At 40.9% G+C, this 24,464-nt stretch overlaps 1 protein-coding gene across 1 annotated transcript in view; it reads left to right on the top strand.

The window, feature by feature from the left end:
- Positions 1-24,199, top strand: part of sh3gl3a (SH3-domain GRB2-like 3a) — a 50,173-nt gene extending 25,974 nt beyond the window's left edge. The window contains exons 2-11 of the mRNA XM_073464561.1: positions 16,018-16,086; positions 16,279-16,351; positions 16,451-16,594; positions 16,759-16,892; positions 17,760-17,918; positions 18,438-18,541; positions 19,432-19,556; positions 19,670-19,702; positions 20,992-21,057; positions 22,448-24,199. Of these exons, the coding sequence (XP_073320662.1) occupies positions 16,018-16,086; positions 16,279-16,351; positions 16,451-16,594; positions 16,759-16,892; positions 17,760-17,918; positions 18,438-18,541; positions 19,432-19,556; positions 19,670-19,702; positions 20,992-21,057; positions 22,448-22,650 (1,110 nt within the window). The 3' untranslated portion in view covers positions 22,651-24,199. The remainder of the gene's footprint in view (positions 1-16,017; positions 16,087-16,278; positions 16,352-16,450; positions 16,595-16,758; positions 16,893-17,759; positions 17,919-18,437; positions 18,542-19,431; positions 19,557-19,669; positions 19,703-20,991; positions 21,058-22,447) is intronic.
- Positions 24,200-24,464: the final 265 nt, after the last annotated feature.

The following is a 24,464-nucleotide window of genomic DNA, read 5'->3' as shown; positions in this document are numbered from 1 at the left end:
GTGAACCAACCATAAGACTTGTTACCAATAATCATCAGGTAGCGTGGATCCCAGCTCTTGCTCCCAAGAGTCCTCGAGGCCGGACGCTGGGCTATCAATAGTAGAACTGATAAGACTGTAAATGCTAGAAATTAGCCGCCTTTGTTCAGGATCAAGAGCCAGTAAAGAGTCTACCAGAGTTTCCGGGGGACGACTGGGGAATTTGGGGTTCTGATTCCCAATAAAATGCCTTATCTGAAAAAAACCAAATAGGTGGGAGTTAGGTAGGTCGAATTTCTTTGAGAGCTCAGAAAAGGACATAAAAATCCCTTGGTTGTAAAGGTCCTTAAATTTAGTTATCCCTTTGTCAAACCAGGTCCGAAAGGTTAAATCGGAGCAAGAGGGCAGAAACAGGTGATTGTTTACAGTGGGGGAGAGGGCCGAAGCCCTATGAAGGCCTAGACTTTTCCTAATTTGAATCCAGATTCTAACAGAGTTAATTACCACTGGGTTTGAGGTAAAGTTAGAAGCAGTCAAAGGGAGTTGAGAACAAACCAAGGAATGAAGAGAGAGTTTAGAGGATGCAAGTTCATATCCACCCATGCGGGGCGAATGTCATCTGCTCTGTTGTTAATCCAGTATAAGAGTTTATGAATATTACAGGACCAGTAATAGTGTAAGAAATTGGGCAATGCTAAGCCACCGAGAGCTTTGGGGAGCTGTAGCACTGATCTCCCAATGCGTGGATTTTTGTTGCTCCAGAGGAAAGAACTTAAAAAAATATGACTTCTTAATAAGGATGGGGATATGCAAAAAGAGATATAAAAACTTGGGTAAAACAACCATTTTAACCAAATTAACTCGACCCACTAGAGATAATGGGAGACTACCCCATCTAACAAAGTCTAGTTTACACCTCTCAAAAAGAAGAGAGAACATTTTGGAGAAAAGTCGATTAACTGCATAGAGGGGGCCAACGTGGAGGTGGTCAACACATACAAGTACCTGGGGATACACCTTGACAATAAACTGAACTGGTCAGCCAACACTGATGCACTCTACAGGAAAGGGCAGAGCCGGCTCTACTTCATGAGGAGGCTGCGGTCCTTCAATGTCTGCAGCAAGCTCCTCTGTATGTTTTACCAGTCTGTTGTCGCCAGTGTTAGTTTTTATGCTGTGGTATGCTGGGGAGGCAGCATTAAGAAGAAGGATGCTGGGCGACTGGGCAGGCTGTCAAAGAAAGCTGGCTCTGTTGCTGGCCTTGAACTAGAGGGTATCACAGCTATTGCAGAGAAAAGGACACTGAACAGACTGCTTACTATCTTGGACAATGATTGTCATCCACTGCACAGCACTTTCACAAAGCAGAGGAGCATAATCAGTTCAAGACTACGCACACTGTCATGCTTAATGGACAGGCTGGGGAAGTCATTTGTCCCCAGGGCCATACATCTCTACAATGCGTCACTAAAGGGAAGAGGAGAGATTGACTTCTCTGCATAAGTCTGTCTCCCTCTCCACCACTTCCACTTCCACTACCACTTACAACAATGTTTGTTTTTCTGACTGTCTACTGGCTATTAGCCCATATGCACACCCCCTCCCTCCTCCGCCCAACCTGGACTGTGTCCTAACTTAATACTTGAATACTGGCTGTAACTTTAATACTTAATACTCTTAATATACTTAATATTTGCTATTGATTTGTGTCTCTCCTACTGTTTACATTATTCTCTTTTATTTTCTATTGTCCATATTTAATGCTGGTTTTTAGGCTTTAGCCTTGCACTGTAATACTCCTTTGCACCACACCATGGCACACATTCTTTTAGAGCACCTTACAATGCACACTGAATCACAGGGTCAGTCCCTGCCCTGCTACTGCAAGGGTCTCATGCTTATACATTTATTTTTACATTCATGGCAGAAAATAGCTTAAAAAACTCAACAGTAAACCCATCAGGGCCTGGAGTTTTACCATTCTGAAGTGACATAATTGCCTCCTGTACCTCCTTGATAGCGATTGGACTGCCCAGCTCTCTACACAAATCCTTGTTTATTTTAGGGAAAACAATCCTGTCGAGAGGGTTATCTCCATCTCAAATATCTGAGGGGCATTGCGAGGAGTAGAGGTCAGAGTAAAAAGTACAAAATATCTTATTAATCTCTCTAAGATCTGAGGTAACCTCCCCGGTCGCAGATTTGATCCTGGGGATCAATCTGGATAGTGTAGCTGCACGCGCCTGATGTGCTAGTAGCCGTCCTGCCTTATTCCCGGTCTCAAAAATATGTTGTTTAGCCAGCAATAACTGCTTCTGTGTTTTACTTGTGGATAGCAAATCAAATTTGGACTGAAGCTGAAGGCGTTTTTTATAAAGAGCAGGGGTAGGGGTTAAAGCGTACAAATTGTCAACTCTAAGTATCTCCTTAGTGATTGCCTCCAACTCTGCCTTTTCTACCTTCCTTAAGGTTGAGACGTATAATATTATTTGCCCGCGCATAAATGCCTTAAAAGCTTCCCATAAAGTGCGTCTAGAGGTCTCTGGAGAATCATTCGTATCAAAGAACAAAGAGATCTGTGCATGAAGAAATTCTTTAAAAGAAGGTCGGGCTAGCAAAGAGGAGTTAAGTCTCCATTGGCTGGAGGGTATGACACAACTAGGAAAACTCAGGGGTGTGGTCCGAGATAACAATGCTATGGTACTCACATGAGTAAACCTCTGATAAAAAATAATTATCCAGGAGAAAAAAATCTATCCGAGAGTATGAGTGGTGGACGTGTGAATTGTCTGAATGGGATTTAACTCTCCACGGGTCAAAGACCTAAACTGATTTTATATGCATCAAGGACTTTAGCTGACTTGGATAACGACTGAGGATTAGATGAAGACCTGTCTAGGGAGGGGTTTTGAATTAAATTGAAATCGCCGCCAATAATTAAGTAGTGGTCGTCAACTTTAGGAAGAGAGGAGAAAAAGCTTGAAATGAATTTATCGTCATCCCATGTAGGTGCATAAACACAGGCCAATATCACAGGCATGCAACATAGTCTACCAGAAATAATTACAAATCGACCATTAGGGTCTTCAATGGAGTTTGATAATTCAAATGGAACACTTTTATGTATGAGGATAGCCGCGCCCCTTGCCCTTACTGGGAATTTAGAGTGAAATACCTACCCTATCCAAGGTCACTTGATCCGGTTAACCTCTGAGGAGCAGAGGTGAGTTTCTTGTAAAAAGAAAATATCGCCCCTGAGTTGCTTTAAATGAGTCATTACCTTATTACGTTTAATAGGCTGGTTGTTGCCCTTCAGGTTCCAGGAGATAAAGCGAAGATTCTTACCCCTGGTTGTCGTATTAAAAAGACCCGAGGAGTAAAAACCCTCTCAGTTCTGACATGATTCCTGAGCCAAAGGCAAAGTGAAGAAAAACAATACAAAAACAAATGACAAGAACAAAAAACATACAAAAAGGAGGACATCAAAACAATCTCTCCACATCTCTCCCACCCCCCATTCCCTTACATAAACCAAACCCATCCACATCTTCAATCCCAAAAGGATAACACTTTCTGCTTCCATTACCTTCTCTTGTTCAAGAGGTCATTCAGTTCAACAATATGAAAACATACACCACTCCTTCAAACGCGACATCTGATTACAGAAAAGCAAAATCAGTCTTCACATTTAACTAAGGTATACAGGTATACAGACCGTCAAATAAATTTGCCTCAATTTTTACCACAACTAAGGAAACCATCCTGCTTTAGAAACTCTACAGCAGGGCAGTATATGGTACAGAGAAATAAAAGCAAAAAAGGAGGTAATTAGGTTGGAGGAAAGAAAAGGGGAAAAAAAAATCTAAGTAAAATAAAATAAAGTGCCTAATAAAGCAACGCCTGATATGAGATAGATATGAGTGCACCAGAGGTATATCAGCCAAACCACAGTCTCATTGATACCAACTTAACATGTGTTCCGTCATAATCCAGACGGTAATAACATAACTTATGGCATCAGCACTGTACAGTTAGGGGTAAACAAGTCCCGAAAGTAACAAAACAAAATACAAGAAGTCCATGTACATCTCTCCTGAAGCATGATAAGAGTAAACACAGATCATGCGCTTACCCGTTTCCATGGTTACCATAACGCTCATTAAAGATGTCCGCAGAACAATAAGACCATAGGGTAGCGTACAGTAGCAGGAGCAGACGGCCTCATCTGATTAAACGGGGAAGATAACCCCAGGCTTGGGTGGCAGCTGGGAACACCATACTGCGCCTTACTCCTTGTTCATCACTTGCTGGTTGTAAAATACGTGTGCGTCCTCCGATGTCTCAAAAGTGAAAGTTTCATCTCCATATGAAACTTGCAGGCGTGCAGGAAACAGAAGCCTAAACTTGACACCTTTCTGGTAGAGGGCTTGCTTGATTTTGCTGAAAGCAGCTTGTTTCTTCGGTGACGTCCGGGTACACTCGCAGCATTGCTCCGCGGTATTTAAGCTCATGTTGCCTTGCCCAACGAAGCACCTTCTCCCTCACTTGAAAACGGTGAAAACATAGCACAAAAGGCCAGGGGTTACCTCCCGGTCCGGGTTTAGGGGCTAGGGAGCGATGTGCTCTCTCGGGCTCCGGGGATTTGGAGAGGACGCTGGGGCCAAGGTTTTCCATCAGCAGACCACATATGAACTCGATCAGGTCCTGGCCTTTTTCGCTGACCTCTGGGATGTTTATTATCCGGAGGTTGACTCTACGGGACCTGTTTTCAAGGTCCTCGAGGCGGTCTTGGAGGGAGTTGTTCTGGGCCTGCAGCAACTTCACTGTTTTCTCGGTGCTTGTTAGGCGTTCAAAGTTTTCCCCAGCCAGGGACTCTGCAGCAGCGAGGCGGCCGTTAAAGTTATTCACGGTTTCGTGGAGTGCGTCCACCGAGATCTGTAATGGTTTAATCACATCCAGGATTAATGCAGACATGTCTTTCCGAAGCGAGGCTCGTTGATTCTCCAGTTCCAAAAACCAGCTGGCTCCTATATAGAGTGTCCGGGGATTCATTGATGAGACCAGGTGTGTTGTTAGCGTCAGAGCTCACTGCCGCCATCTTAGCAAGTTTGCTAGCTATAGTAGCCGCACTGCCGCGCATAGTTGGGCAGCTCGGTGTGTTGCTTGCTTTGGATTTAGAACCACTCATTTCATGGCCAAGTACAGGCTTTAACTGTAATCCGTCGTCTAATACACTGTTCCGAAACAAATGTGGTGTTTACAGGGATATATTAACAATTCGACTGGGAGACCTCTTTCACGTGGCTTTCTCCTACATCGTCACCACTGGAAGTCTAAATACACATCTTTGACCAAATATACACCGATCAGCTACAACATTAAAACCACTGACAGGTGATGTGAATAACATTGATCATCTCATCACAATGTGATGTTCTGCTGGGAAACCTTGGGTGCTGGCATTCATGTGAATGCCACTTGACATGCACCACCCATCCAAACACTGTTGTGGACCAAGTACACCCCCTCATCACAACAACACTACCCGATGGCAGTGGCCCCTCAGCAGGACAATGTGCCCTGACACACCACAAATAATGCTCAGGAACAGCTCGAGGAACACAATAAAGGGCCAAGGTGTTGACCGGGCCTCCAAATTACTCAGATCCCAATCTGATCGAGCATCTGTAAGACGTGCTGGAGCAGGTCTGATACATGGAGACCCCAGCCCCCAACATACAGGACCCAGAGGATCTACTATAAAACGCCCTGGTGCCAGACACCACAGGACACCCTCAGAGGTCTTAAGTCCATGTCTTGATAGGTCAGAGCTGTTTTGGCTGCACAAGGGGAACCTTCACAATATTAGGCAGGTGGTCATAATGTTATGCCTGATTGGTGTATATATACATAGTAAAATATAAATCATAGTCATGGCATTGTGAAGCCCCTCCGACTGTCTTGGAGGCCTTCTTGGCCAACCTCACCAAGGCTGAATCCAAATTTCCACCCTCTGGACTTGCAGACTGAACCCTTTCGGGCTTCGGTCTGATGTACAATGATCACCACATCAAGTTGGCGAGTGCGTGAGACTGCAAGGCAAACATAAGCCGTTGATAGACAGGCCTAAAGACTACAATAATAAAATGACAATGTGGCTGAGTATCATTTCTAGCATACACGATTCAAGTAACATTTTAACAAAGTAACTGTTTTACACATTCATATTAAGTTCTACAATGTCACGTCCGTATTGCATTGAATCATGGGTAATTAAATCAGTGAAGTCTGCAGCCCAAGAGGACTCCCTGGAAGTCTGCAGAAAGTCTGCTTGGATGAAATGTTCATCCAAGCAGACCAAAATGTGGATGAAACATTCTCCCTACTTTTCACATTCCCTGAGTCAATTTGTGACAATAAATATAGTACTGCAACGCTGCAGACTAGCTGTGTTAATATTGTGTTTTTGGGTGACAACAGCCTTAGTGGCCGATCAAAGCAAAACCAATGTTTTCCTATTCTTATAGTTTTCAAGCCGTTTTTAAAGTGTTGAAATATCTTCAACTTTGCAGTGCAAGTCACAAAGTTGCCAAGTTTTCCCATTCATTACATATGATGGCTGGCTGTGCACGCAGCCCTGCTCCACAGGCGCACCATACTGTTTTGCCCAAAACAGGGTTTCTATATTTGAAGCAGCCGTGCCTCTAGCAATGAGTCTTTGTTTGATAGCACCTTAGTCCCTCTCTTACCGCTGATTGTCTTATCATGTATCAATGCCATTGCTACCACAAAGTCAAACTAGCCGAAAAACATGAGCAGTCAGACAGGTTGCAACCAAACCATCATTTTATCCACACAGTCATCTATACCACTTTGTTTTTAGTGAAGGTTGCTAATAATCCTTCATGATACTAGAAAACGTTCTGTGCAAAATTGCGGTAAATATGTCATGTCAGAGTTGGACCAGTAAGTGGGTCTTCAAACTGCAATGGATGGGCAAACTGTACAGTTTGGGTAATTATTTTAGTAGTTGCCTTTGTTTTATTTTTCTTTCTTTGGTTTTTATTCAACCTGTCTTGTGTTTCTGCCTGTAAAGTACATTTCCTCTTTCGTTGTAGGGTTGTATCTTTCTTGAAAACATTTGATTGTTCAGTGGCTCCTTGGATTCCTCCGCATGCAGCCGCATTCATCTCCCCTCAGACTTAAACTATAATAAAAGAAACAGCATATCATATAGATAAACCTATGTTGAAGTCATTTTTTTTACAGTAACCCACAGTTATCTACTTTTTTCTTACTCAGATGTTCACAAAACAGGACACAAAACATGCCTACAGAATAAAATTTCACAAGACAATAATTTGTGCTATACTAGATGAGTGCACTCAGTAGAGTACAGATGTCTGCCCGCTGTGTGTGGGAACAGGGAGTGCAGGGCAGGCTGCATGTCCAGCATGTAACTTGTAGTTGTTGTAGTTGTGGATCACATGTGGCCCCTACCAGCCAGTTAGAGGAGTGATGAGTCAGCCAACAGTGGTATAAAACAGAGCAGTCATAAACACAGTTATAAATGTGTGAAAAATATGAGACTGGGATGCCTAGAAGCTTACTTGGTAGAGATTGCAGCCCATGTACAGAAGTTGTGTCCTCACTGCCAGGATTGGACGCTGTGTAAAACATAACTAAAAACAGAATGCATTCTTACTGTAATTGTGCTGCTTTGTTTGTGTGCTCTTTACAAAGGAAGGAACAAGCAGAGTGTGTGCCTGCCTTCTGCTCTCCCAGGCCTTTTTGTAAAGACGTGTGTTTGGAGTACAGGAACACACATACAGTATCTATCAACACAGCCACACAATCAAAGCAATGACCGTAAATGAATGTACAGTGCTGGTGCTTTCTTTGATCTGTGAAAAAACTAACATCCTGAAGGTGAAGATCGTAGTTCACTGGAGTCTCTTCATGTTGATTGCAACAGTTTTACTCTCAGCTGAGCCTGTATTCTGTCTCAGTTCACTGCTCAGGATAATTGCATGTCTAATGTGTAGATTAAATGACATCAGTGTGGATTTAAAGCAGTCATTTGCTGCCCCAGCTGCCACCTGCTGCTGCAGCTTGTACTGATTTATCTGGCAGTGGGGCATGCCATTGTCCTGGTTAGCACTGCTGCAACCCCTTTCCATTCTCTCTTTAATGCATGGCCCGACATTACCTTTTCAGATGGTTGTCATTTGGACAAGCAAATTTACCCTTCACTTGTCCGGGCACAAAAGTCACCTTACAAGTAACAAGTAACCTTTTTTAATTTTGTTTGTGAAGGCAGAATTAAAACAGACATACAGTTGGAAGCATTCAAACAGTGTCAACTTAGAGCTGATTAAAAATAGAATTGTATTAAGTATTATAAGTATTAATATGTGAACGGATGTTTAAGAGTATTTCTACATCCATGTATGGATAATGGATTTATAAATTAGATTCAGTCGTATGGTGAAGAACTTGGCCAGACTGCATAGCTGTAAAGCCACATTATGCAGGAATTGCAGTTTGTTGTCCCCACAGTTTCTGAGTGCAACACCACAGAAGTAAATACAAATCCCAGGTCACTGTAACAATATTGTCAGATGTAATGTACATGCTAACTACAAACAACACTGAGCAGCATTAAAACAATGATATGTCTTGAAAACATGTCTTGAAGTAAACATGCATGCTCAGACATTTTTTGCAGTGTGGCAGTAACTCACTACAGCGGCATACTAGGCTGGTGTAACCTGAGCAAGAGTCAATAAGCTGATTACACCTGGCCGTAACATGGTACTGGTTAAGCCGTTTAAACATAAGTATTAAAATTTGTGGTCTTTGTTTCTGTTCCTGTACTTAGCAGACAGATATGAGATTGATATGAATTTTCTTCTCACTCAGACCCCTTTGTTAAAGTGAAACTCTCGCCAAAATGCAACCTAGGCTTTTTTTGTGAAGGAAACCCAGTCAAACCTTCGTGTAAAAGCATAATTACGACGAAAAAGCCACTTTTAAGATTTACCATATTTTCGTTTTCGGGTCAAAATCATTTTCAATTGCGTACGTAATTGCGCGCATCAAAATCGCTATTTTTAAAACACTAAGAAGACTCGACAAAACATGAAACTTTGCTCGTAGCATCACCAGGGTCTCTACACATGAACACGAGCATTGAGAACATTGTTTGTGTACACAGAGTTTACTAAAAAGAAGGTTTTTGAACAACTCACGCTAGCAGTAGCTTGCTCCGCTCGCCGCCATCCTGCCAGTCGAGAAGCGTCGATCCCCGAGTGCGACGTAACATGGAGGAGAGTAAAGGTGGAAAGCTCCTAAAGCATCGCACTCGGGGATCGACACAAACAATGTTCTCAATGCTCGTGCTCATGTGTAGAGACCCTGGTGATACTACGAGCAAAGTTTCATGTTGTGTAGAGTCTTCTTAGTGTTTTAAAAATAGCGATTTTGATGCAACCGTAAAGTTGCCCCTAGCACGCCATTGAAAATGATTGTGACCCGAAAACGAAAATATGGTAAATCTTAAAAGTGGCTTTTAAGTTGTAATTATGCTTTTACACGAAGGTTTGACTCGGGTGCCTTCACAAAAAAAGCCATGTTGCATTTTGGCGAGAGTTTCACTTTAAGCCTTTGATTGTGCAATAGTTCTGCAATTTTTCATGCCGGCATTCTGCAAGCAAAAGAGACGTGACCATCAGGATATTTAACACAACAGCGTTGACGTCTAGTGTAACATTTGACATACACATTGGCTAGAGCTCTCTAAACAATAACAATAGTATAACATGGCATTAACAACCATTTACCATCCCTGTTATACAGCGGTTAGCTCCCATTATCTCCCCAGTTTGCTGATGTTTTAGCTTTCTGTTCTAAAAAAACGTCACATCAATCCTATCATACTGCCTCACTCTTTTTACACAGATGCTGATTCGTCGCTGTTTCTACCTCTGCTCCCGGCTCAGAGGTTGACCAACAATGATCCCCCCATTCCATCTTTGTATCTTTTATATAAAACATCGAGGTGGAATAACAGTCCCACCTTGAACAGGCTGTGTAAAAGGGCTGAGAGAACAAGGAACAAATTGTTTTCCCACAATGTTAAAGCATTTGCCAGTTTTTTGGCGTAAAACATGACCTTAAATGTGTGACAGCGAATTACTTCATGGTCCAGACAGTTGTTGAAGTAAACCTCTAAAGTTGTACAACAGTACCTTCCTGCTAATTTCATTCAGCACACTGCGGACCCTCCTCTGTCCTAGAAAGGCTCTGGCAGGCAGATTGGGCCCATTTCTACAATTTCCCCTGCAAATGCATTTCCCTTGCTAATTTTACCCAGGCTCTGACCCACTTGATGCCTTCAACTATCTAATGCTGGCAGCAGCTACTTGGACAGACAGACAGACAGACACACACACACACACACACAGTACGTGGATAGGTGCCGTAGGGCGCTCTGTTTAGATTAGCTGTCTGACCAAACCATACCAGAAAGTAAAATTTGGGTTGGGATTCAGATTAACTTGTAGCTTGTGGTAGTGCCAGTAGCAGTGGTGAAATATGGCGTTTTAACGCAGCAGTTTGTTGATTTTAATGACTAATTCCACCTAGAATGGCCCTTTTGTTCTGTTTTCTGCACAGCTTCAGTCAGACAGCAGAATGGCATTGTGCATCCAGTCAATTCTCAAAATAAAACACCCGGTGCTGACTTGGGATCTACAGCACAACAAAGTTGGAAATATTAACAATGAACACGCTTAAAACATACAAAAAACAAAACAATTTAACTACGTAGCTACTCAGCCACAGTAGAAGCACACTATTCAAGAAATATTGAAAGACACAATCTGAGCAAGTAAACAACATCAGGCAGGCACTCCCAGTGGGATATGCAGTTGTGTGGAGGACGGAACAAAACAGTGACGCACATGCCAGGTAACAAAGACGTGCTCAGTGGAGTCAAATGAATAAAAATGACAGATTTAAAAAGTTAGTGTTGCTTGAAAGTTTTAAGTTCTTTGTACCACAAGCCAATTTGCTTGTCTCAAAAAGTAGAAAGTTGTGACACCCAGACCCAAATGTTGTGAGTTATAGACCATTTTTGCAGTTACTTTTCATAAGGATGAAGATGAGATCAAGTTCTTATGATTATAGATTTTCTTATAGATATTTGTTTTTATCAGGGTAATAATGCTGATAGAGGTGTCTTGTTTTTTAAAATAGGCTACAGTATGGCATTCTTGACATGCACTCTTACTCAAAAAGTGAAAGCCATTTTCATGGCCGAAGTGTCAAGTCAAGTTTTGTTTATATCACCTAAAATCACAATCAAAATTGCTTATTATACTCTGTGACCTCCACAAACCTCAACACACAATCCCTGTTGTTTTCAAGCCCTTATAAATATATATATATAAGTATATATAAATATATACTCTTTTTTCCCCACACCTAGTTGCAGGGATCATCAAGTCTCTTCTGTAGTGGAATTAACATATTATTATGCATACTCTTATCATGTTGGCCCACCGGTAAATGCAGACATAAAATACAAAGCTTAAAATTATGAAATATTCATTCCTTATTCAAAATAAGAAAAATACTTAAATGTACGTTATGTAAAACATGCCATATTTATTAATGACAATTGCTTTTAAACAAAACAAGTAAGATACATCCTACCTAAAACAGGCTTAGATGATGCTCACCCTGAGACAATCATAACAATACCCACAACCAGGGCAAATTTGGCCTATTTCACAAGTGACAAAGTAACTAAACATAACTTATGTTCACAGGGAACATGGGAAAAGTGCATTGTACAACTTTGTACATCGGCAATGAGCTTCCCAATGTTGTTGTAAATGACCACTTGCAGCTCAGGTAAGGCTACATCAGAAAAATACCTCCAACTGGGGACCGTGTAGCGAGGCTCAACGTAGTTAAAACATAGACTTAGACTTAGACTTTTCTTTATTGTCATTCAAAGGTACACCTCACAGTGCAGATAAGAACGAAATTTTGTTGCATTTGGCTCAGTGTAGCACAGGAAATTGACAGCAGCAAGCATTTACAATAATAAATAAAAAATAAAAAATAGAAAATACTGTACACATAAAAATTACGCAAACTGGCTGGGTTATTTGCTATTAAATCTCCGGTGCTATCGCGAGCCATTGCAGCCGCAGCCAGACAGGGCGCCGCCATCTTTAAAATCTGCGGAATCCGACGTCTTCAGCGAATGAAAACAGCTGGTTGTCCAGAGCGATACACTCCATCAGTTTCCATCAGTGATGCCTTTTGCCCCCGGGTGGTCGTGGTTGTAATTCTTGGCTTTATCCAAGGACTGTAGAAGAGGCAGCTGGTGAGTTTTCTACCGCCGGTTACCTGTTGTTTCCCCGTGTCCTTGTTTGTTGTCACAACGTTCCGGATGACGGTGCTTCAAATGGACAAGTAATTTGTGGTGTTTAAAGAATTCGTCTTGGCTCCTCCTCGCATCACCGACGCTGAACAATCATTGCAAATACAAACTTTGCTATCCGTTTCCGACACCTTAAAAAACTTCCACACCGCTGACATTTTAAACTTCTCCCTTGCTCTGCTGCAGGTTGACGTAGGTGATGTGTCACGTCGAGCTGCACACGAAATCCTTGCGCCGTCGGGCATTTAATCGGATTTAATCAAGGAAGCAGCAGTCTATTTATTTATCGGCTTATTATATCGGCGTGTTATCCGATATCCGATAGATAATTTTAAAGTCAATATTGGCCGATACCAATAGCTTGCCGATATTATCATGCATCCCTAGTTGCTTACATAAGGCCTGGCACCAGCAACATTTAGTGCAGAGCTGTCGTCATTTACTGACATCAGAGAATGCAGCATGCTGAAGGTGATCGTCTCACACTCACTCGTCATCAGCCTCAGCATCTTTATTCAGCATCAGTTTATGAACTAGGAACATGTTTTTATAGTTGTTGTGTCACGTTGAATCACATGGCTTCAGATTGTCAGAGGTGTCAAGGAGCTTTAGCTTTAGAGCTTTTTTAAAAAAAAAATCTTTTTTTGTGTTTTCATACCTTTTTATAATTATTACATTTGGACTGTTTGACAAATAGGCAAGGGAAATTATTTCTAAGGCACCTTTCAGTCTCAGAGGTAATTTATAGTGATTTGGGTAATGGAAAGAAATGCACTAGAACTTTTAAATTATAGGGCAAATAAAAAAATTGAAACTGAAAAAGGCAAATAGCATAAAATTTGATAAAAACAAACTGGATAAAAGACAAGAAATACAGTCCCAACGCACCTATGGTGCAGTAATAAGTTACCCCAAATTTTATAACGAATTTATTATCAGGACTCATTGTCTCACTCTGGTGTTAATAGGTTGTGCTTGTGGTTTTCTTGCTGGCTCGTTTAGTGGCGGAGCTGGTGTGGTGGATTATGAGCCATAGTTGCCCCCGTGGTTGCGTCAACCACTTTGGCTGTCGCAGGTGCACTGTCTCTGGGCTTGTGAGTAAAGCAAACAGGCCAGGTGGCAGAGCAGCATGCTCTTCTATTGTTGTCAGTCACATGGCGATAGTGCAACTGACCTTCACACCTGTTAAATGATTGGCTGCTTGCATGTCACTCGTAGCGCACTCCATTATCAATGGATAGGCTGTTTATAAGCCAGGGCGTACTCACTTTGTGCTTTCAAGTTGGTTTGCATTTAATGCATACACATGAACTTTGTTGTTTGCCAATATGGAGATGCTGCTTCTGTAGTCTTTGGGGATCTGCACCTAAGTTATATTAATCTATTGTTCCATATATAACATCTGATGTCCCTGTTGACTCTCTGCCATACACATGGATGACTCAAGTCTTGTTTCTATTCTGAGTCGATATCCAGGTTCTCCCAATTTTCCCACTGTTAAAGGAGCTGCTAATTAGACCACTTTTAGCTGGGCTGCGTGTCATCACAGTCTGCTTTAGAATTACCCTGTAGCTAGTTTACTAAACTGCTCCTCCTGTAAAAGAAAGGCCCTATAGTTTTTATGTAATGAGAGAGTGAGCTGGACTGCCTTATTGGAGGGCTGCATTAAATCATTGCCATCTGAAAGCTTAAAATCCTCTTTATTGGTATGTCCCTAAAATTGATAAAAATGATGACATGCTACTTTAAGGGTTAGCTTCATGGGTTGTTCATGTAAGCATGTCAATGTAAAAAAATATTTTCAGGGATGCATAAAAAGTTGCAATGTATCTTGAAGGGTCTCTACTTACACTTTTTTTTGCCAGGTATGCTAATTAGCCCATGACATAAAAGGAAAGTGGGTTCATCAGAAAGTAAAATGCTACACACAGTTACAATAACTCCTGAAACAGGAAAGAGATCATTTTTCAGTTGTAGGACATGAACTGTAGTGACTGAACTGACTGAAGTTTTTGTCCCAACTGGCCAACTGCCCTAAATCTTTCAGTATTAGTCCACTATTTGTGCACACAGAATTTTAATCCTCTTTAAATCTGCCAGGGAATTGTGTCAAAGTCCCATTCTTTTGTCTGACACACATTTACAAACCATACCCGGTCACTGTTAAGGCACCAGTGTTGTACACTAAGATATCAAGGGCAAAAAAACTCCAGGGAGAATTTGTATTCCCAGAACAATGGGCCTTTGGACAGAATCTTTAAAATGTTGTTAATTTTAAATTTTTATATCTTTATTGTTATATTGTTCATTATGTATTATGATCTATGAACTACCTTCATCATACATTCGCTATGTATGTTTCAAGAACATGCATAGTTCTTGGAAATGAATAATGAGTGGTCTCTGTAAGATAAACAAACAGAGGGATATTCTCTTAATTCGGCATAAAACAGCCACTTGGATTCAAGGATGAATGATTACATTTTGGTGGTCAAAGGTCAAAGGTCACTGTGACCTTGCAAAACATTTTTTTGGCCACAGCTCAATAATTCATATGGTAACTGTGACAAGATTCCACAAAAATGTCTAATAGAATAAAAAGATTGATGTGATGACGATTTATATCCAAAAGGTCAAAGGTCAACTTTACTGTGACATCATAATGTTTTGCAAAAACACTTTTCTGGCCATTATTCAACACCATAACTCAGGAACAGAAGGGGAGATCGTGACCATATTTCACATTTGGTCAGACACTGAATTAGTGACACTAATCTTGGATGTCCACCTTCACTCTGTGCTGAGGGTAGAGATCATCTGTGCTGTTGGTTTAACATGTGTGTGAAGCCTCCATGTTTTAGATTTTGTAGCCTCTCTGTGTTGTGTCAGAATCAGCTTTTTGCTTTTTGTTTCTCTCATGAACTTACACACTAATAGAACACAGAGCAGTGTGTGTGCTCATTGGTTTTGCTGATATTGATCTTCAGCTGATTGTTGTTGCACCATGTGATGAAGCTCTCTATCAGTCCTCTGTACTTCTCTGTACAAATAGTCTCTAAGTGAAGACAGCACTTCACCTTCAATTTCACTTTTGACCTTTTATTAAATTCCTTCCAAGTCTTCACTACATTTATTATAAGCCTCATGCAGTTTTATTCCTCCTGATGAGCAGGTGGCATTTTACACCTTCTGCGACCTGTTTATGAATATGTGTGCGAATGGGTGAGTGCTGGCTTGTGTTGTAAAGTGCTTTTAGTGTTCGGTAAGACTAGTGAAGAGCTATACAAATGCAGTCAGTTAACCATTAAATTGTAAATAGGTCTGATTGTGTTATATAAAATGTTCTGCAATTCTGTCAAATCACCTTAATGTGGAAAATAACACTCAGGTTGTAAGAAAGTGAGTTGCGTGCTGCAAAATAATGTAGACACGCTGCTCACTGAGTGTTAACAAAGCAACCACACACTTACACATCTCATGAGCTTTTGGTTAATGAATTGTTGTTCTTCTACCCTCCTATTGTTGTTTATGAAGTGTATTTTTCAGTCCTCTATAATCCTGTCTCTGCTGTCCCTATACAGCTACTCAGTGAAAAGATCAGTGGGGCCGAGGGGACGAAGCTGGATGAAGACTTCATGGAGATGGAGAGGGTGATGGATGTGTTTTATCACTTATAATTATATTAATTTACAATATTGTAATAGTTATCCATTAGCCCAGCTTGGACAACTGAATCAATAACTGACTGAATTGAGCGTTTCTTGTATCCCATAGGACAGAAAAAAATAAATACACATAACTGTAATATCTCTTTTTTTATCATCTTTTCTTGCTCCTATCAGAAAATTGAGGTGACCAACAAGTCAGTGTTTGACCTCTTGTCCAAAACAACAGAATACCTTCAACCTAACCCAGGTTAAAAAAAAATTGCTTATGTTATTTTGTTAAAGAATGTAATAAAATTTTATCTTCCATTACAACACTGTCTTGCAAAATAATTTTTTTCCTCCTTAGCTTCTCGAGCCAAACTGAACATGCTTAACACAATGTCAAAGATCCGAGGACAAGTGAAGACCACTGGCTACCCTCAGACTGAAGGCCTGCTGGGTGACTGCATGCTGCGCTACGGCCATGAACTGGGAGAGGACTCCGTCTTTGGTACCAATTCTCATATTTAAGAAAATTGGCATTTCTCATTTGTAAACAATCAACAATGCAGGGGGGTTCATATATTGACCTTCAGTATGTAGAAATAAAGCATCTTGCTGGAAACTCCAAACACACACACACATAAAACGATGATGTCTGTCTCTGTCCTCTAGGCTGTGCTCTGGTGGATATGGGTGAGGCCATGAGGCAGATGGCAGATGTGAAGGACTCCCTGGACATAAGCGTCAAACAAAACTTTATTGACCCTCTGCAGAATCTACAGGATAAGGACCTGAAAGAGATTACGGTACATTACAGCAGCCTGTACCTGAAACTAAACTTAAAAAAAGAAAAAACTCTGTAAAGGGACTAATAAAGTACTTCTTCGTACATGAGGTGAAATGTAGGGGGATGTAAGATTATAGGATTGCCTTTGTTCCATAGTTCAAAACCAGGCCCTCAAGTTTTCATAATACTGATAGCTTTTGCAACACAGGGGGAAATGTGATAACACCTCCAGGGTGTGCCAAGATTTCAGCAGCACATGTGTAACTGCTGTTGGACCAGTGTAAACCTGCACGATTATTATGTTGCCTATATTTAATTTGCATGAATGCATGCAATGTTAAAGGTTCTGCCACTTCTTCTTTTGGGCGTATGATTGACAGTGAAACATCATCCAACTTTCTGTGTTGGAGTGTAGACTAAACAGCCACAGTGGGTAAATGTAAGATTTCTGAGGGCTGACCTCATAATCTCAAATATAAAGCCTGGTTGGCTCAGAATACCAAATGGGATTCTGCGACATATTCAACATGGTGGCAGTAGCATAAATACTGTACGCAGAATGTAACATGCATGTTCCCACTTGGATTTTCAAACCATGTATTTACTTCTAGCTATTTGTACTTACATTTTAAATGTTGTATGAAAAGTCTGGAAAGTATGGAATTTGAAAATGAAAAATGTGTAGGAACCCTAAAACAAAATTAGTATTTACCTGCATACTGTGTGTACAGGATGTGTGCCTTTGCATTGTTTCTCTTACTATTATGTCAGTCTCTAAGGTAATGCCAGTACAGGCCATACAATATGTTTGCAGGAGAAGTGTTTAGACATGTGACAATGAAAAAAAAGATACATGATATTGACATGTTCCTGTTTGTGCTTGCAGCACCACCTGAAGAAGCTGGAGGGCCGTCGGTTAGACTTCGACTATAAGAAGAAGCGACAGGGGAAGATTCCAGAAGAGGAGATCAGACAGGCTGTGGAGAAGTTTGAGGAGAGCAAAGAACTGGCTGAGAGGAGCATGTTTAACTTCCTGGAGAATGATGTAAGCAAATATGGAACTTCTACATTAAAAAAATTGACATATAGCCAATATTAAACATAAGGCAGTTAGCAATCAAAACATGTATAGTAATGAAAAGTATGAATTACAGAGTTTCAAAATACTGCCCAATAGGAGGCAATGTCATCAAACTGTTCAACATGGAGATTAGATTAGATTAGATTTGCATGCAAGTTTTACTATATTTCTTTCTCTGTGGTTGAAACAAAATAAAAGTTACTTCAGATTTTTGCATTTTTAGATGTATTTTATGACGTAGACATGAGAAAAGATCAGGTTTGATACATACATTGTGAAGAGACAGGCTGAGACAAGATTTTACAATGTACTGACATCCAGTGTACAGTAGACAAAGTGAGCATTATAAAAATAATATATTACAAAGTGTAATGTTCCAGACTTTTTACTAAGAAGTTGAGTCACTTTGCAGGAGGGTGAGTCAATGTATGTATGTGTCTGTGTGTATTTGCTTGTGTCTGCACACATGGTTGTGGCCAATAGGTGGAGCAGGTGAGCCAGCTGTCAGCACTGATTGAGGCAGCTGTAGAGTACCACCAGCAGTCGAGTGAAATCCTGGAGGAGCTCAGCAGAAAGCTGCAGAAGACGTAAGAGACATGCTCTTTCTGTTGTATTTGAGGCCACCTTCACTCTGCTGTCTTTAATTAAGTGTTCATCCTCTTAACAATCTCATTCTGGTTCTACCATTTAGAAAGTCATTTCTCATTTCAGCGTGAATGCCGTGACAGATGGTCTTTGAGCAGCAAATTTAGAAACTATGTACTGGATGTACTGGCTCTGAGCATGTAATGGAGGCTCACTTGGTTGTTGTTGTTTTTTTCTTTTCTTTGTCAACATATGGGATATTATATATGTTCCAGTTACAGCTGAAAATAACAGCAGAACAAAACACATATGCTAATTTCACATATCTCCACAATGCAAATCAGCGGCCAGTCATCTACGTACTTAGAAGTGGTTGTTGTGTTTAACATGACATCACAGTGATTCGGTCCATAGGAGCTAACTTGTTCAAAACTCTTCACACAGTCAGCACAACAGCAGTCAGTGTGGACTGAACCGTGGATCACCTGTCCTGGCTAGTATATCAACATATACTGAAACCAAAACAAAAAAGACTTGGGGCTATAGTTCAATTAAAGGGATATTATGTAAAATATAGACAAAATCTACTTTAAACATTCCAAAAATTAAATGATGTTATCTACAGAGCGTGAAGAAACAGCAGTGTTGATGCTATGTCAAAGACATCTATGTATTGTGTTGCGGAGATGTCTACTGAAGTTAGCTTGCTAACATGCTTGCCTGTCCTGTCTCATAATGCCACTTTGTACAACAAGAGGCAATAGTCGGACAGTTTAGCCTAGCTAGCTAGTCTTGGTTTGCCTTTCCATAATCACCTCTTGTTTGGTCGAAATATCACTTTTTTGTTTTGTTTTGCCTTGTTAATAAGTGTTTTTTACACTGTGCTTTCCAGGATATCCGCAGCTAGCAGCCGGCCCAAGAGAGAGTTCAAACCTAAGACCATCAGGAGCAGCATGGAGACCCTGGAAAACAGTCAGCACAACGGCCTCTCCTACAGTTCCTCGCTAAAGTCCAATGGTACGGCTGCCACATATCAGTCTGTATTTTATCTGTGCTTTGTTTTTCTTCAGCCCCATCTTCATTGTTTGTTTTGAGTTCTAGTCTATACTTTTTTCTGTTGTCCCTCACAGATATCCAGATCAACCACCGAGTCAATGGGAAAAGTAGGTATTCTGTTACACAGTGTTTAGGTGTAAGGCACTCACAATTAACTTATTGGCTCCTTTTTATATTTTGTGTTCTCCCCTCCATTTTGCATTGATTTTTGTCATGTCAAATATAATGACGCTGGACCACATGTTAACATAACATCAAATGCACTGATTATACTTGCAGCTCACCATGTGCAGTGTTTTAGAATATTTCCATCTATTGACATTTTACTTCCCCATCCACCTGTTTCCTAACAAACCCTTTAGGTTGGTTGGTTGCTTTGTGAGCTATGTGTCTGTGTGTATGCTTCTTAAAGGTGCAATATGTAAGAAGTGGCTACATGTCAAATTCATACTCAAATAAAAAAGGGGGCAGTATCTCACTAGAGTAACTACCATCTGCTGCTGTTGGCTAGTTAGCTCAGTTAGCAATGCAGCTAGCCGTCCGAACTGGGAGATAGGAGCACTGGTGAAGTGCTGATTTTTATACCGCTAGCACAGGAGCTTTGGACCAGGACAGGCTGAGGGTAGCTGGTTAGCATGCTAAGTTCAGTACAGATGTTTCTCCTTTCAGAAAGCTCCATTGCTGCACTGTTAAAGGTGCCGTGACACGGCAGACACGGGGGACTTTTATTTTATGCAGCTGATTTTGCATCGGTGCGGCTGTAGCTCAGGAAGTAGAGTGGTGAGCAGTTGGCATCTTGCATGGCAGCCTCTGTCATCAGTGTATGAATGTGTTTCCGTTCCATTAGCTGCAGTGCGCACCAGCAATCACCATGTGGCATGTGAGCAGTCCAGACTACAGTGAACACATCAGAGTTTCTCTCTCTCCCCCCTCTGGAACCAGACACTCTGTTTTATTAGACACCTCAGTTTGGCTCATTTGACTCAGTCCGTATCTACAGGAAAAAACTGCATTTGTAAACCGTGCTCTCGGTTTCACTGTCCGTGCGCACAGATTTTGCCCTCTTCTCAATGATCAGCTGGAAGCACCATGGATACAAGCAACCCAGCACAGCTACTGACAGTCCTGTCTTTCTACACAGAGTTTGCCCTTGATGGTGATCAATAATCAATAAAGATGATGAAAACAACTCCGTTTGACTGTATATAAGCAAAATGTGTTGATGTAACGTAGTCCTCTTCTATTAAAAGTCTGACGCAAGTAGTGTACTTGCAGTATGGAGTGGTAGTTTATAGTTTAATTTGGAATGATTTCTTCATCATACACTGATTGTGTGCATTGTTTCATGTTGTTTTGTGCTCAACACCATCTCCATTTGTCTTTACATCTTACCCAGCTGATCATATAACCTCTGTTCCACTGTCATGGCCTGAGAGCCCTACTACCAATGGCAATATTCAACGTGAGTAACACACACTGACTCTGCATTCAAGACTGTTTAACAAGTCTGAACAGATTAATTGACAGAAAATCAACCAACAACAGTTTTCAACAGGTTTCTGCGGGGTCTTAAAAAGTCTAAAATTTGACAATCTCCATTTTAGGCCTTAAAAAGTCTTAAATACGTCCATATTTTGCATATAGGTCTTAAATTACATTTAGTTAGGTCTTAAATATGAATGTTCATTTACCGCTTTGTCATCGCCTTTTTTGTTTTTTTGTTTTTCGTTTTTGGGAAATGTGTTGGTGAGATTCACAGTTAGCTCCGTGTGTTGTACTTCTTTCTGAAGTATCCAGGAACGTAAGTGACATTTTGCCAACAGCCCGGTCGGAAGTTATCGCCGTACACTTCGCCAGTTCCGGAAAGATTTCGACTGTGGAATCTTTACTATTACTTCTACAACTATGGGAAAGTGTAAATTTAGTGTGTTGGCTTGAACAACCAGAATTCAGTTGGTTAAAAGCCGCATAATAATGAATCTGAAGCGCAGTGTACGCTCTGCAAGAGGACCCTCAAATTGGGCACATTTGGTGTGAAAGCGCTGGCGTCACACACAAAATCGGATAAACACCAGTTAGCTTCTAAAAGTCTCCAGCAGAGTTACGCTATCACACACTTTTGTACGCCTTTGTCACCAGTTCCCGGTCCAAGTTCGTCCAGTTCTGCTCGACCTGAACTCTGCGCCGCCTCTGCCGTCTTGCAGTCGAGCAACATTCAAACCATCTTCGTTTCAACTCCGACGTTGAAAGCGGAGGTGCTTTGGATTTTGAACACCGTGTGTGTGTGTGTGTGTGTGTGTGTGTACAGTTTTTTTAAAAAGTGTGTGGGTTATTAGAGTGAACTAAATTAGGTTAAATTCCTAGATAAAAACTAAACTAAAACTATTAATCACTTCTTAAATTAATTAAAACTCAACTGAAATAAAAAGCAAACTGAAAAACCAAATTAAAATAAAAACTAATGAAATTTAAAAACTATAATAACCCTGACACACACTCACTCCATTCTTCATTGTTTGAGTTGCTCTGTGAATGGCAATAAATGTAGTTATTTTTGAAAGTAATTCTGGGACTTTATTTTTCCTTACGGTTTCGTACTTCGTGTAGGTCTTAAATTTAGTTCAAAATGGTCTTAAAAAGTCTTAAATTTGACTTGTTCAAACCTGCAGAAACCATGTTTCAACCATATCTCACAGTCATCATCAGTTGGTGGAGGTTGCTCTTTTTTTGTCAAAGCAATTAAAAAAAATCATGTCACGTTCTTTTCAGGCATTTTATTGATCCTACAATTAATTGAAATCATTAATATGATTAAATGATTCCTCAATAATTATATCATCTCTTCCTTGCAGAGTCCGAGGTGATGGACCAGCCGAGCTGTCGCTCCCTCTATGACTTTGAGCCAGAGAACGAGGGTGAGCTAGGCTTCAAGGAGGGTGACATCATCATCCTTACCAACCAGATAGATGAGAACTGGTACGAGGGCATGATCAACGGAGTGTCCGGCTTTTTCCCCATCAACTACGTGGAGGTAATCGTCCCCCTGCCACAGTGAAGACCTGCACCTGGAGTCTTCTGCAGACTCCCTCCTGCCTCATCACACTCAGCCTCTGTCCTCAGCTCGACTCGGGTCTGAAAATGCACAGGGCTCAGCCCGAAGCTGAAAAAATGTCTGTCTTCTTTCTATCAAACCGAGCCAGAGAGGTAGTAGTCTCCAGCCAACTTAAGATCAAATGTTGCTGATTACATTGTGTTCTTCTGTTGATATTTATGAACCTGAAGCCAACTTAAACCCAAGCCATTATGTGGGACACTCCTTCCTGGTTGGTCTTACCAAGGTGAAAATGTTTAGCAGTCAAACTGTGTAATTCATCCTGTCAGTCGTTCAGATGATGCTGCTCTCTGTTAATGCTAGTGGAAGCTTATCTCATTGAGACCACAAGCTGAGGCTCCTAAACTCTGAAGTATACCGCTGGACATCATGACTGCATTGTTAGTCACTACAAACAACTTGTATGCTTTTATTGGCGTTATAGTCACAATGGGAACATTATATACACTTTTAATGTAATGTAATGAAAATTTTAATCTTATGATATTTTCATACAGCTACCCCCAAAAAAATAATAATAATAATTCAAGAATAAATGTTGTCACATGATACCATGGTTAAATGATCAGCTTGATGTTTAAGACAAATCACCTCTGGTATCAAACCATGCAGATAGTTTTTTTTTTATTTGTCCAAGTCATCTTTGTCTCTGAGTTTTATGTCTTCACCCAAGACAAAGGGGTGAATGGAATTTAATTTGTGCTGCTAACAGGATTGAACAAAGACAAGTAAAAAAAATGTTTTAATTTAGGTTAACTGACCCTTTAAAAAAAGAGAGATGAAGACTTGGTGAGTTGATTATCAGCCTGTATGTTGAAGAAGAACTCCCATATTTTTCTTAGCTGCCCTACAGGACCTTCAACATGGCCACCATTGTCCTGTCCTCCACTGATTTTTGCATTGAATGTTTTGTGTCGTTATTGATACACAAGCCTCACTTTTCTTTTAATGATGCTTTGGGGAGCCTTATGGTGAAGTCTTGCCAAAGCTTAATGACTATTTGTGTTCATTACAGCATCAGTCTTGTTTTTATAGTTTTGGCCATTATTTCTATCAGTAATGATTACATTGTGATTGGTTCAGTCTCACTGCTCTCATCAACTTATTTCCAGCAGCAGCAGCAGGGCTAACAGTACCTGCACCAAGTAGCAGATAGACACATTTAGAAGAAAGAAAGTTATAATATGTTGTGACACGTGTGTGATGTTCATAACTAAAGCTGAGGATAAACCAAAATCCAAGAAGTGCAAAATGCCTAAATACAAAGTAGCAAACAAAAAACATCCACAAAGTGCAAACCAAGAGTAAAGTACAAATCAAAAGCAAAGTTCAAACCAGTAATCACGAAAGCTAAGTAGGAACATAAAGCCAGGAACAAAAACCAGAAACCGCGTGGGAGACACTAGGAGACACTGGAGATGTCGGGTGAGATAACACGGGTGAGAAACACAGGGTGGCAACACAGGATGAACTGACAAAGACAAGAGGGAGCACAAAGACTATAGCTGTATCTCAATTCAGGGGCTGCATCCTTCGAAGGACGCAGCCTTTGCAGAGGTACCTTCGAAAGCCGCGTCCACCGTTGTTAAATGGGACGGTCTAGCCTTCGGAGCATTTCCTGGTTGCATCACCAGACGTTCCCGCCCCTTACCCTTACATCACGATTTCTGCCACCCAGGCCCACGAAAGTGACGATCTACACCACTTGGTGTTGCCATTTTCTTTCTTTCTTTCTTCTGTTTCGGGCGCACAAAGGA

This window comes from Pagrus major, chromosome 4, assembly GCF_040436345.1.
Source record: "Pagrus major chromosome 4, Pma_NU_1.0".
Taxonomy (NCBI): Eukaryota; Metazoa; Chordata; class Actinopteri; order Spariformes; family Sparidae; genus Pagrus; species Pagrus major.
This window is presented reverse-complemented; position numbering and strand designations above follow the sequence as displayed.